This window comes from Vanacampus margaritifer, chromosome 18, assembly GCF_051991255.1.
Source record: "Vanacampus margaritifer isolate UIUO_Vmar chromosome 18, RoL_Vmar_1.0, whole genome shotgun sequence".
NCBI classification, from domain to species: Eukaryota; Metazoa; Chordata; class Actinopteri; order Syngnathiformes; family Syngnathidae; genus Vanacampus; species Vanacampus margaritifer.
Window position 1 is genome coordinate 17028845 of NC_135449.1, and position 12267 is coordinate 17041111.

Sequence of the window (12267 nt, forward strand, 5' to 3'; positions counted from 1 at the left end):
GCGGTTCGGCCCGCATTGCCCATAGAGGGAGTACATTTGATATTGGGTAATGGCTTGGTTGGTAGTAGGGTGTGGTCTGATTGACCCCCTCCACCTTTGACATTCCATCCTGTGGGTAATGTGTCCTTGACGGGTTCTCCTGGGCAACAGCATGTGTGGTGACACGTGCCATGCGCCCAGTGAGGATGATGGGGTCATGGTGGAGGTCCCCCCACTTTCTGATTTTCCTATTGCTGTTCCCTGTGAGCTAGTGCAAGAGTAGCAGACTTATGCTTCCTTGAAGGAGCTGTTCGGTCGAGTTCTTCCAGCAGCTGAAGTGAAAGACGTGGCCAGTGGCTACTGTCTGCAGAATGGCTTGCTGTTCAAGTGGACGATTCTATGGGAGAGGCTGTATTCCAGTTAGTGGTTCCGGCTAAGTACCGACCCTTGGTGCTGAAGGTGGCCCATGGTGATGGTGGACACTTCGGTGTCAGGAAAACATATTTGCATGTTCTGAAACATTTCTTCTGGCCACGTATGAAAAGAGATGCTTCTGTTTTCATCAAAACAAACAAACAAAATGTTTTTCAGTTGACAAGGAAACCGAACCAGACTGTGAAGCCTGCTCCCCTGCAGCCGATACCAGCCGTAAGTGAACATTTTGAACACCCGGTGGTCGACTGTGTTGGCCCTCTGCCAAGTTCTGGCAGTAAGTATTTACTTACTGTGATGTGCCAAAACACGCGTTATCCGGCTGTGTATCCGCTGAGGTACATTACAGCTAAATCTGTTGTGAAAGCGCTCACTCAAATTAATCTCTGTATTTGGTATTCCAAAAATTGGCCAAATTGATCAGGGCTCCAATTTTACATCCCATATGTTTGGGCAGGTCCTGAAAATGTTGGAAATAAAGCATAACAAGTCCTCAACTCATCATGCGCAAAGCCAAGGTTCTGGAGAGATTTCATTAAACCTTGAAATCTTTGCTTCGTGGGTACTGCACAGAGTTGGACAGGGACTGGGAAGAGGGTCTTCCTTGGTTGATGTTGGCTGCGAAACAAACAGTCCAGGAAAGCGTGGTCCACTGTCTGTCCTCAAGGAGAATTGTGTGGAGACAGGACCTCCCAAAAATTTGATTGATTTTGTTAATGGGTTCCGCCATCGCTTTGTCACTGGTGCCTTGACGAAGGAAAAATTACAGGTGGGCCAGCACAAAATGAAAAAACATGACCGACACTCTGCACGACATAAGTTCAGTCCAGAAGATCAAGTTCTGGTTCTTGCACCTGTTGTGGGCTCCCCATTTGAAGCTAAGTTCTCAGGTCCCTACAGTGTTGCAGAAAAGTTGTCTGGTCTTAATTACGCAATTTCCACACCGGCCCGTAGACAATCCAGAGATATATCACGTTAATTTGCTTAAACCTTACTATAAGCGTGAGTCCTGCCCTGCGTCAGGTGGTAGCTCTGGGTTGCGGCCGACATTGGCCGTGAGCAAGAACTCAGAATCACTTTGTAATTTAGTTCAAATTCTGTTACATCTGCCCGAGTCTAAGCGTCGCGAGTTATCAGAGCTAATAAATGGGTATCCATGGGTATGGTTTATTTGGCGATGTGCCATCGCGTACCGACTGGATCGAGCATGACATTGACGTCGGTGACGCGCCTCCCATTAAACAAAGGTTTTATCGTATGGCCACCGCCAAACTGGAACATTTTGATTCTGAAATCAATTAAAAGATTGAGAATGGAATTACTGAGGCCATCATTTTTAAGTTGGGCATTGCCATGCATTTTGGTACAAAAAGTTGACAAGACACCTAGGTTTTGGACAGGTTAAACAAAATCTGACTGTTTTTCATTGCCTAGAATGGACGACTGTTTTGACCGAGTTGGTTCAGCCAAATTTGTTAGTAAGTTTGATTTGCTCAAAGGTTACTGGCAAGTTCCTTTGATCAAACGTGCACAGGACATCTCCGCGTTTTCACTCCGTCCGTGCTATTCTCCTACAGCGTAATGTCGTTTGGACTGAAAGATGTTCTGGCAACTTTCCAACAATTAATGAACCACGTTGTAGCTGGCCTTGAAGGTTGTGCAGTCTATTTAGATGACTTGGTGGTTTACAGTGACACATGGCAATTACATCTGCAGCGAATCCGAGCACTTTTTGAGAGACTTGCGTTTGCGCAACTTACAATAAATTTGGCTCTGTGTGAATTTGCGATGGTGAAGGTGACATATTTTGGCCGTGTTGTAGGACAGGTTTGTGTCGCTCCATTTGAGGCAAAAGTTCTTGCAGTCTTGTAGTTTCCTAGGCCTAGCACTAAGAAGGAACTGCATCGATTTCTGGGGTTGGTGGGTTACTACAGGAGTTTCTGCAAGAATTTCTCGTCCGTTGTTTTCCCACTAACGGAGTTGCTAAAAGGAAAAACAAAATTCGTCTGGTCTTCTGCATGCCAACAAGCGTCTGAGATTGTGAAGCGCCTGCTCTGCTCTTCTGCTGTGTTAGCAGCCCCCTGTTTTGACCGGCCATTCATGCTGGAGGTGGATGCCAGTCAGGTGGGTGCTGGAGCAGTCTTGCCCCAGTAGTATATACCGATCACAACCCCCTGACAAAGTCTTTTCGGTCAACCAACCAAAGGTTGGTTAGGTGGTCCTTATTTTTGCAAGGTTATGACCTCACCATTTTGCACATTAAAGGTACGGAAAACATCATGGCTGATGCATTGTCTCGTGCAATAATTTGTTAATTTGTCATGGCTTATGAGCCGGGTCATGACAGTGTATAGAGACAAAAAGATGAAATTTGTGTCAATGTCACAATATTTATGGCCCTCCCTGGTAGATGATCATTAGGATCTGCTTCAATGCCCATTGAATACTCCTTTGTCAGCCCTCTCAACCTCCCTCAATAACAATGGCTTCACTCTCTCTGTCCTTAGGCGTGCTCCCAGGAGGCCTGCTTGCGAGACAATGAGACATTTTCATTCAAGGACCATAATCTCCCTGAGCCCCTCCTACGTTATTGTTCCTCCACCAATCCCAATTCCATTGCTTCACAGCTAGGCCACAAATTTAACAGTACCCTGGACAACTGTCAGTGCAGACCCAGCCCAACAACTTCACTAATGGACAGCCACCATGTTGTTACTTCAACAAATAACTGGAGAAGAACGCCTGAGGATGTCACTGACAAATTTGTCACAACAGCGAGACACCATGGCCGCTCCTCCTCAGCCATTAGTGCACTCGACTTTCATTTTTACAACCACAATGCTGCCATCGCGTCTGCAACTCCACCATGCAAAAGTAGCCTGCCAGCTTCTGATCACATTCTTACTGATTCCCTCTGCCACCAAGCATTGTCTAACTGGTACTGCTGCCAAGCTGCGGTTGCTGAGCACCCATCCCCTCGCCATAGCAATATACCTCAGGATTCTTTAGAAGTGCCAGGATTTTACTCTGGACCTACATATTCTGCCATTGTTTCTTCAGCGACCGAAAGGCGACATCATCAAACTGATGCAGCTTTTCATGAATCCTACTTGCTTGGGGAATGGGGTCGTATTTCAAATCCAGGAAGAATGTCATGCTCAGAGAGTTTGCTGGCAGCGTATGCAACGTATGAGTATAACTATGGCCGCTCTGTTGAAACACTAGAAAAAGCCTCTGCAATTGTCCCACTGTGTTCAGAGCGTTCTTCCATGTTTAGCCAACAAAAACATCAGAAAGCCACAGAAGGGAATGAATACCAATTCAAAAGACCCTTCCCTCTAACAGTATCCTCCATGATGCCTCCTTGTAATAGGCAATCAGGTCAGCAGGTAGCTGCACCCCAAACAAGGCAAATGACAGATGAGATGGTGGGTGACAAAAATGGCAGCCCATCAATGTCTTACGAAAAGCGCCATCTCCTCCAACATGCACAGACTTTAAGAGAGTCAGTCAACTGTGGCCCGCACTTCAGCTGTAGTCAAGACAGCAGAAACAGTGCTTCCACCAGTGAAGAAATGGTGACACATGCACAATGGTTTACCACCCTGCCTGCATCAGAGGACATAACTCATATTGGGTGCAATAGAGATACCATCTCCCCAGTGGCTCTCAAACCTCCAAAGCTTCACAGAACCCCTGCTCAAACTCATACAGATCCCCAGTCGCCTGAGTCCTCTTGTGGAAACCCCTCTCCTGTCTTGGTTGGTCCTGGCTCCAGTCGCAGCACAAATGGCAGCCTGGCACAGCAGGCATTCAACTCCCTGTCTTCCATTCCATTCATAGGTTTGTGTTAATTCACTAACTAGACCTTTGTTTCGTGTTTGCATCAGAAAGTTGTCAGTCATATAATGCGCTCTCAAACAAAAAATCCATTGAAAACCATATGTTACTATATTAACAGACCCCAATATCCCCAATACTGTTTATACATACGAGTACATAACGATAAAGGTAATAGGTGTGCAGAGTAACAACAAAACCAATGTCCCAATACAGCATTTCTGCCATAATCTGTATACTTTATTTCGGGAAAATCTTTGGCTGAATTTGCACTGCATGGGTCAAGTTATGTCATTTGAATATGCATCATGCTAGTGAAAAGAAAAACATGCATTGAATTCTTCACAAATACATATCAAGTCTAGTCCAAATTAATTCCTCTGGCAGTATGTTTTGGGTCATGCTAGAAGCAGTGGTGTAAAACTACATCATGTAAGTTAGTTAGGACTAAATATTAAAGTAACTTGGCTAGCGTTATTTAGACCTAAAAATAAGGGAAGAGGGGGGAAGTTTAATAAACACTGAGATTATCTCTAGTCTGGGCATTTATTAAAGTTACATTCATCTAGCAGTCTGGCATAAAAGTCTTTGCAAACTGGGTTTATTATACAATTACTGAAACTAACAATCACGCGGGTTCACTACAGTTTTATAATAGGGTTAAATTGTTAACGTTACATTTCATAACGTTAGCCAAGCTGACACGTAAAGTTTAACTACCCTGCTCTCATACCCATTTGTAAGGACCTCTCAACTGGAGGTAGCGAAAAAATCTTGTTTCTGTAGATAGAATTTCAGTGAAAATAGATCGAAAGTGCTGTACATTTCAATTTTCCGCAAGAGTAGACCATGCTGTAATTAAAAAACATCCATTCAAAATGTCTAAATGTAGCCCTTTAGGATTTAGGAACACAACTTTAAGTGCAATACATTCTTATTTTATACATGGTCCATGTGTAAAATAACAAGGTATTAATGGCTTAAAGTTGTGTTATAAATCTAAAGAGCTATATTTGATATTTTGAGTTAAATGTTGTTGTATTTTTAATGGGCAAAAGTGTTTTATAAAATAAATGAAGACAAAGTTCCATTTATCTATCTATTCTTCTTCTTTTTTTTTTAAATAATTAAAATACCTCAAAGTGTAATTTAAGGGTCATTGCCTTCCTTTAATGGAGAGGGAATTGCAAAGTAGCCTTGGTCCAGAATATTGAAAAAGAATTAAAGCCAGGTACCATCTGTCAAACTTATTTACAGCTCCCAGCCAGGTACTCATTGCTAGTGCTAACAAGTAACTGCTAGCCACATATATCGGAAACTTCTGCCGCATCATACAGTGACGGCGTAATTAATTAGCAGTTTCTTAGCGTCCTAAATTAGCGATTGAGTGAGAGTTTGGGATAGCATTGTTGATCGCAACTACAATGTCAATCAAAACTACGATAAAGAAATCTTAAACGTTTAAAAGGGAAGTCAAGCCACGACATGGGCCAACAGCTATTTGCCTTGCCGTCAATGTATTACAGGGTTTCCTCCAGTTACGGACAAGTTCCGTTCCTACGCTGGCGATGTAACCCGGATTTCGACTACATCAAAATGAATTAATAAACATTTTATACCGTAATTTAAAAAACATATTTGCGCCAAAAGGAAGATGACGGAAACAATATTTCGTGTTTTGCACGGACATTCATTGCTGAAGGACGGCAAAGCGGAGCTAATAGAAATGTGACGTGCCTAATTGCGAGCCGACCTGCTCGATAGACGGCCGTTGCTGGAGGTAACAACACAACTTTGAATAACTTTAAAATTGCATGATTACTGTGGGAAACTAACAAAAAAGAAGGTGCTACGAACGACGCACCGGTGTCATAAAGTCAAGACGCCGTAGCTTGGGTACATCATAACTTGAGGACTCCCTATATTTGGTAAAATGTGTTTTGAAGTTAGCTTTAGCGTAGGCGGCGTGTTACGTTGAGTATGTTTCCAGTTTCCTTGACATGTCTGAATGGTATCGGGACAAGAGACAGAAAAAAAAAATCCTGTATCATTAATTTGAGGGCTAATTACACCCCAAGTTACCCAAACGCTCCCATTCATGCGACTTATGTGATCCACACAGGTTTTCTACGTCTGTTGCTGTTATAGTTAATGTGGACTGATCGTGTTGCTTTTATGTGAATGCACACTGTGTTTTTTCTTCCACTAACCAATCCGCGGATCGCGCTCGATCCGAACAGTGGGGCCTGATCCGAACCGACCACGTATCAATGATTATCCGTTGCACCACTAATATATATATATATATATATATATATATATATATATATATATATATATATATATATATATAATGGTTTCATTAAGTGAATTGAAATACTGTACACAATCTTGCTAACACATTCATGTGCAAGCGGGAAAAAACTAAGTAAAAAGCAGTGATTAAAATGGTTAAGTATTAAGAGATTGTTCAGTCATTTTGCTTTTTATACAAATTGATGTTGGTGACTCGCTGTGATTGGCTGTTAGACAGGAAATGCAAATCAGTTGTTACTTTTGTTTTCCCCTCCAGTAACCTAGTACATCATTTTTTCTATTTGATAAAAAAAAAAAACACAAATCAAAGTTTAGTTAATTGTCATTATCTATACTACATGGAGACAAAGGTTTCAGGTGAATTCAATGAACAAATTGAACTCATAAACGATCACATCAGTCTCATTTAAGTGCAACTACCCATACCTAATTTTTACTGCCCTATCTGTCAGTGTCTTGATGCTGTTCCGTGACCGATAAGAATGTGAGAATATGCTTAACATGAAAAGATTTGGGATGTGGGTATGATTAATCTATTTTTTAACTTGTATTTTACTATAATACAGTATATAGCATTGTATCTGTTGTGTCTTGTTTCACCCATCTTACTTTTATTTTTGTGGTGTATTATCAGGCAGTATCAAAGTACGCCGCTCTTCTTACCTGATGGCCATTTCTACTGAGCGATCAAAGTCTTGTGATGAGGGTCTTAACACCTTCAAAGAAGAAGGCCATGTTTTCACGTAAGGCTGGACACGAGACATTCAAAGCTGAAACATTTTGTGCCAGGGATTGTGTGTTTTATGTGTCGGATGCTCCGCCATCATTTAAATCAACCATCTATCTAAATTAGTGTTGATAATATTGAACCGCAGAACATGAAATAATTTTTCATAACAATGAAATACTTGATATTTGTACTGACCATTAATCAAGATTACTACTTTCACAACTTAGCTCAGAATCAACATGGCAGAGAAGTCATAGCAATATCCACAGTCCAGGTTTCGAGAAATAAAATTCACACATATACCAATCTTTCCCAACACACTTAAAACAAACAAGAACAAATCTAAGTAAAAAAGCAATGTTTAGAATTGAGAAATTCAGAGATTGTTGTGCCCATTCAGCTTAATAAATATGATTCAACTGAATGAGCCGTCACTCGTCTGTAAATAAATAAATGGTGTCTGCCATTGGTGACAATAATAAAAATGTGTGAGTCAATCAGGTTAAAATAAAATATTGGCTACAAACAAGCGGGCAGCTACTGAAATTTTGTATGCTGATACAAAAGTGTATGCCTAACTGTAAACCTTAAGCTTGCAGTCATTGTTTAAAAGGCTTTAAGCCTTAAGTAACTAAATGACAGGTGCACTTTGTGCCGTGTTTAACTGCTCTAATTGAATTTATATCCTTGAATGTTGGTGTGAAAAACACCATTGCAAGGCTCCAAGTTCACTCAAAGACAGAAAGAAGATATGCGGTTATAAACCTCCTTTTTATCATATGAATGCTTTCAGCAGTTACACTGAGGTTATTCCGATTTGTTATTTCGCCTCACTTTTTCGGCATCGTTCAACACCCTCGTACAACATACGATTTGCACCGTTCCAATTTCAACTTGCTCAAAGTTCTCCCATTCATTTTAAATGGTACTGACTGACTGAAGTCAGTATTCCACTCATCATCATTCACAGATGTTTGGTACTTGTGTTTTCATGGACAAGTGATATGCATATATACCTACACCTTGTGATTTCACTTAAATTATTAAACGCCTAATATCCTCATTCAGCTTTATTGATAGCTTTCAGCATTATACCACATTATTCAATATAATTATGCAGTGTTTCATTACTTTTTTGTCACTTACAGTTTTATTAATGTTATTAGTTTTTATTCATTTTCAAACAGTTACACACTATCAACACAAACACATAAACCATAAACAAACAAACAAACAAACAAACAAAAAAGACAACAAGAAAAGAAACAAACAAAACTAAAATAAAATGTCTTGGGCGTCGACAACCAGTCTTATCATATTTGTTCACTTATCATTCTTTTTTTCCTGAGAGAGCTCTGTATTGTTCATTCGGTAATCTTACCGATTTGACATGTCATCATCATTCTCTCTCTCTCTCTCTCTCTCTCTCTCTCTCTCTCTCTTTGTATGTGCGTGAGTGTGTGCATTTGTGTGTGCTCATTAACTCACCCAAAACCTATTAAAAATCCCATACCATCCACCTAAACCGAATACTTCAGAAACCCGCTTGAGTCGTGAAGTTGTCAGGAGACTCGAGGAAGGATCAAAAGAAAAAAGCCCCCAGGCTCCCAAATCAACCCCCCATCCCCAAAAAAAAAAAAAACAACGGGACCCCGGCGGGTATATGGGAACAGTGTGGGGGGCTGATAGGGCCCGCCTGAGGTGCCAGGAGGCTCACTGGAGCGGGGCAGGCACACCACCATGCCCCAGGAGACCAAGGCCATGGATGGAGCCCCCGGACCAGGGGAGGAAGAGAAAGGCGGACAGGGGAGGGAGGGGCACGGGACGCGGGAGGAGACAACAAGAAGGGCAAGGGGCAGCGGCAGGGTCAGCAGAGAGAGGGGGGAGGAGGAGGAGGAAGGGTGATGAGGGAGAAGGGACAGGGAGGCGGAGGATGGGTGGGGAGAGGCAAGAAGGGAGAGGCAGCAAGGGGGAGGAAGAGGGAGGGGAGAGGGAACCACGGGGCACCTCGGAGGCCCACCCGCCCTGAACGTCGCCGGGCACGGAGCGACGGCCCGCGCCAGGGAGGCGACGCCCCGGACACCAGGGAGAGCACCGCAACGCACCACCCCCCAAGAGACCAGGGAACGGCCAAGACGCAGCCGCCACCCAGCAGCCAACAGAGGGGCAGAGCCGCCCACGCTCAGCCAGGGGGGACAGCACCTATAAAGTTAACCCACTGGCATGCAGTGATTCCGAATATTAACCTTTAGTGCCCATTGGTAGTGAATCTTGAGAAGTTGGTAACTGTAACTGTAACAGCAATATAAGTTATCGCGATGTGGTGGCTCTTGCTAACAGGCAGAATTAAGTAACCAGATTTAGATTAAAATATTCTATATACGTAGACCATGTTTGTATAAATTCTGATATTTGGTTTTTATTCGAGGCAGATATTTTTCCCATTAAAATTTGATTTATAAGGAGGTTAGACCATTGGTCGATATTCAGAAATTGTTTATTTTTCCAGTTAACAAGAATTGTTTTTTAAGCGATAGGGAGTTCAACTGGATATCCTAATATCTTATATATTCCTTCACCAGCTAACTTCCAGAACCCACTAACTTTTGTGCATTTCCAAAATATGAGTGAATGGTCCACAATATCTTCCCCACATTCACGCCAGCATTTCTGCTTTTCAATTTGGGGGTAACAAAAAAACTCTTACACATCACAACTTCTTCCAGGAGAATTCCCCCCACATCCGAGAGCAGGTAGTTGTTTGGTGAACCCTCCACATTTTTAACCAACTTCATCACTGATACCTATATTGAATTCAGTTTCCCACTTGTTTTTAATTTTCCGTGTCGTGACTGTTTTGTCATTCATTATTAATTTATATAGGGATGAGATCATTCTTAGGCTACTACTTTTATATTTGTTAGTCATAATTAGTACCAGCCCGCTCTCTTCTACTACTACTTCTTTTCTGTAATAATCCCTCATCTAGAAGTAGCAAAGAAGAAAAAAAAAATATTGTTTCCGTATATGGAATTTCAAAGAAAATAAAATGAAAGTGCTGCACATTTCCATTTCCCGCAAGAGTACACCATGCTGTCATTCCTCCCATTATCCACTATCTAAAGTTAGATTTAATTTCAGCCGGTTTAAATCTGGTATCATATCGTATCTGCATTACTTTTGTTGCATGTATGTTGCATTATTTGCATTCGTAGTACCCTATACAACATTATCAGCGTATATTTTGATATGGGATCTAAATAAAAAAATATATATATTTTTATCAAAGGCATCCCTGTTTACCACCATGTGCTGTGTGATTTTATAATAAATAGTCATTTCTAAAAACTGTGCTGGGTCTGATGAAATCTTTATCAGTCAATGACACTCCTGCTTGTATTATGATTGTGTTGGGCAAAGTTCTGCATATTTATGCATTTTATTTCACGAAACGTGAAATGCTGAATGGATGGTATGATAAACAATGACCTCTAGGCCATGTGTGCAGTGTAACCAACAGTGTTGTCACAGATTACTTGAAAAATGTGATTACTGATTACTCATCAGAAAGTAATCTAGTTACTTTACTGTCAAAGTAACTAAGTTACATATCAGTTACTTTTTACCCATTTCCGCCCTTTGCTGCCTCAACATAAGAATGTCAACGGGTTACTAAATAATACTTATGAAAGTGCATAAACTTGAAATATGAACATGTTTGTTTGTTTCTGTTTCTCTGGTTTTACAATACAGAAATTGGTGTATAACACGTTACACCCGCAGGCTGGTTACAAACTGTAACTATAACATTTTTCTATTTTCTCAAATACCAGAGCTGAACTACAGTCATGCAGATAGCTTTTTTTTTTTGCTCTGGCATACTCTTTCTCGAGGTATGACGAGAAAGACAGTCTGTGGGGCAGCTCAGCATTATTGCTAATACGGATCTTTTCTAGTGTAAGTGTGCTGTGTGTTCCAGTGTTGCCATTTCTGTTCAGCACTCTTATGTCTGACTGTTAATAAACGCAACACAGGTCTCATGGAAGAGGAGGGACGTTACGTGCCGGTTGGCAGATAAACGGGGCTCGTAGCCCTCGATCTCGGTAAAATTAAAGCATACGCCTCAGTCCATTCACTTTTCAGTGTCTACTTTTCTGACTTTTGACAACGCCATACTTCATCACGTTTGTTGTGAGAATGCGTGCCGTGTACCCCATAAAACAAAACAAATTGCGATCTTACCAGGCTCTGTCAAAGGACCCCGCTCAGGCATAGCTGCCCTCACGTGCGCCTATTCAAAAATCGTCTATCGGTAAAACTGAATATATTTCCCGCCCAGTACATGTTCTTCGAGGTCCGTATGAAAGGGTCTCGCGGTCGAACTCCGCACAGCGGTCCGCCAGTTGGGGTCTATTGTTTTGGCCAGACTCCGAGCACTCACACATGTTGGTACACGCGACCCAGCGTTGCGTCTTCCGCTGAGAAAACGTGACATGCGATGTGACGTCACTCCCAAATGCAAGAGAAACATTTTCTCCTCAAAATTCTCTTCAAAATAGACAACAAAATTCTGCATTCTCCATACATTATGATGTAATAAAAAAAATAGTAACGCACAGCCACTTAGGAAAGTAACTTTAATCAGATTACTGTTTTGGAAAAATGAACCCGTTAGATTGCTCGTGATTGAAATAAATTAATCAGATTACAATAATGCATTACTTAGTAACGTGTTAGTGACAACACTGGTAACCAAGGCAGATTTCTGTATTAGTTTTTCTGTACTAGAATAAAGTACAATTGCAGATTCACTAAAGTAGGTGGCCGTTGCGCTTTCATTGTCAGAGTATACACAAAGAGTACTAGCTCCTCTGCAGAGGTGTACTTACAACAATTTCATAGCCAAATCCTACTATTTATAGTAACAGTTGAGAGTTTACTGCACTAAATGCAAAAATACTCAATTACGT

At 41.5% G+C, this 12267-nt stretch overlaps 1 protein-coding gene across 13 annotated transcripts in view; it reads left to right on the top strand.

The window, feature by feature from the left end:
* LOC144038048 (rho GTPase-activating protein 23-like) overlaps window positions 1–12267 on the top strand; it is a 104127-nt gene that overhangs the window by 36732 nt on the left and 55128 nt on the right. For all 13 annotated transcript variants that reach the window (XM_077550142.1, XM_077550148.1, XM_077550141.1 and 10 more), the window contains 2 exons: window positions 2919–4254; window positions 7202–7310. In XM_077550142.1, the coding sequence (XP_077406268.1) occupies window positions 2919–4254; window positions 7202–7310 (1445 nt within the window). The remainder of the gene's footprint in view (window positions 1–2918; window positions 4255–7201; window positions 7311–12267) is intronic.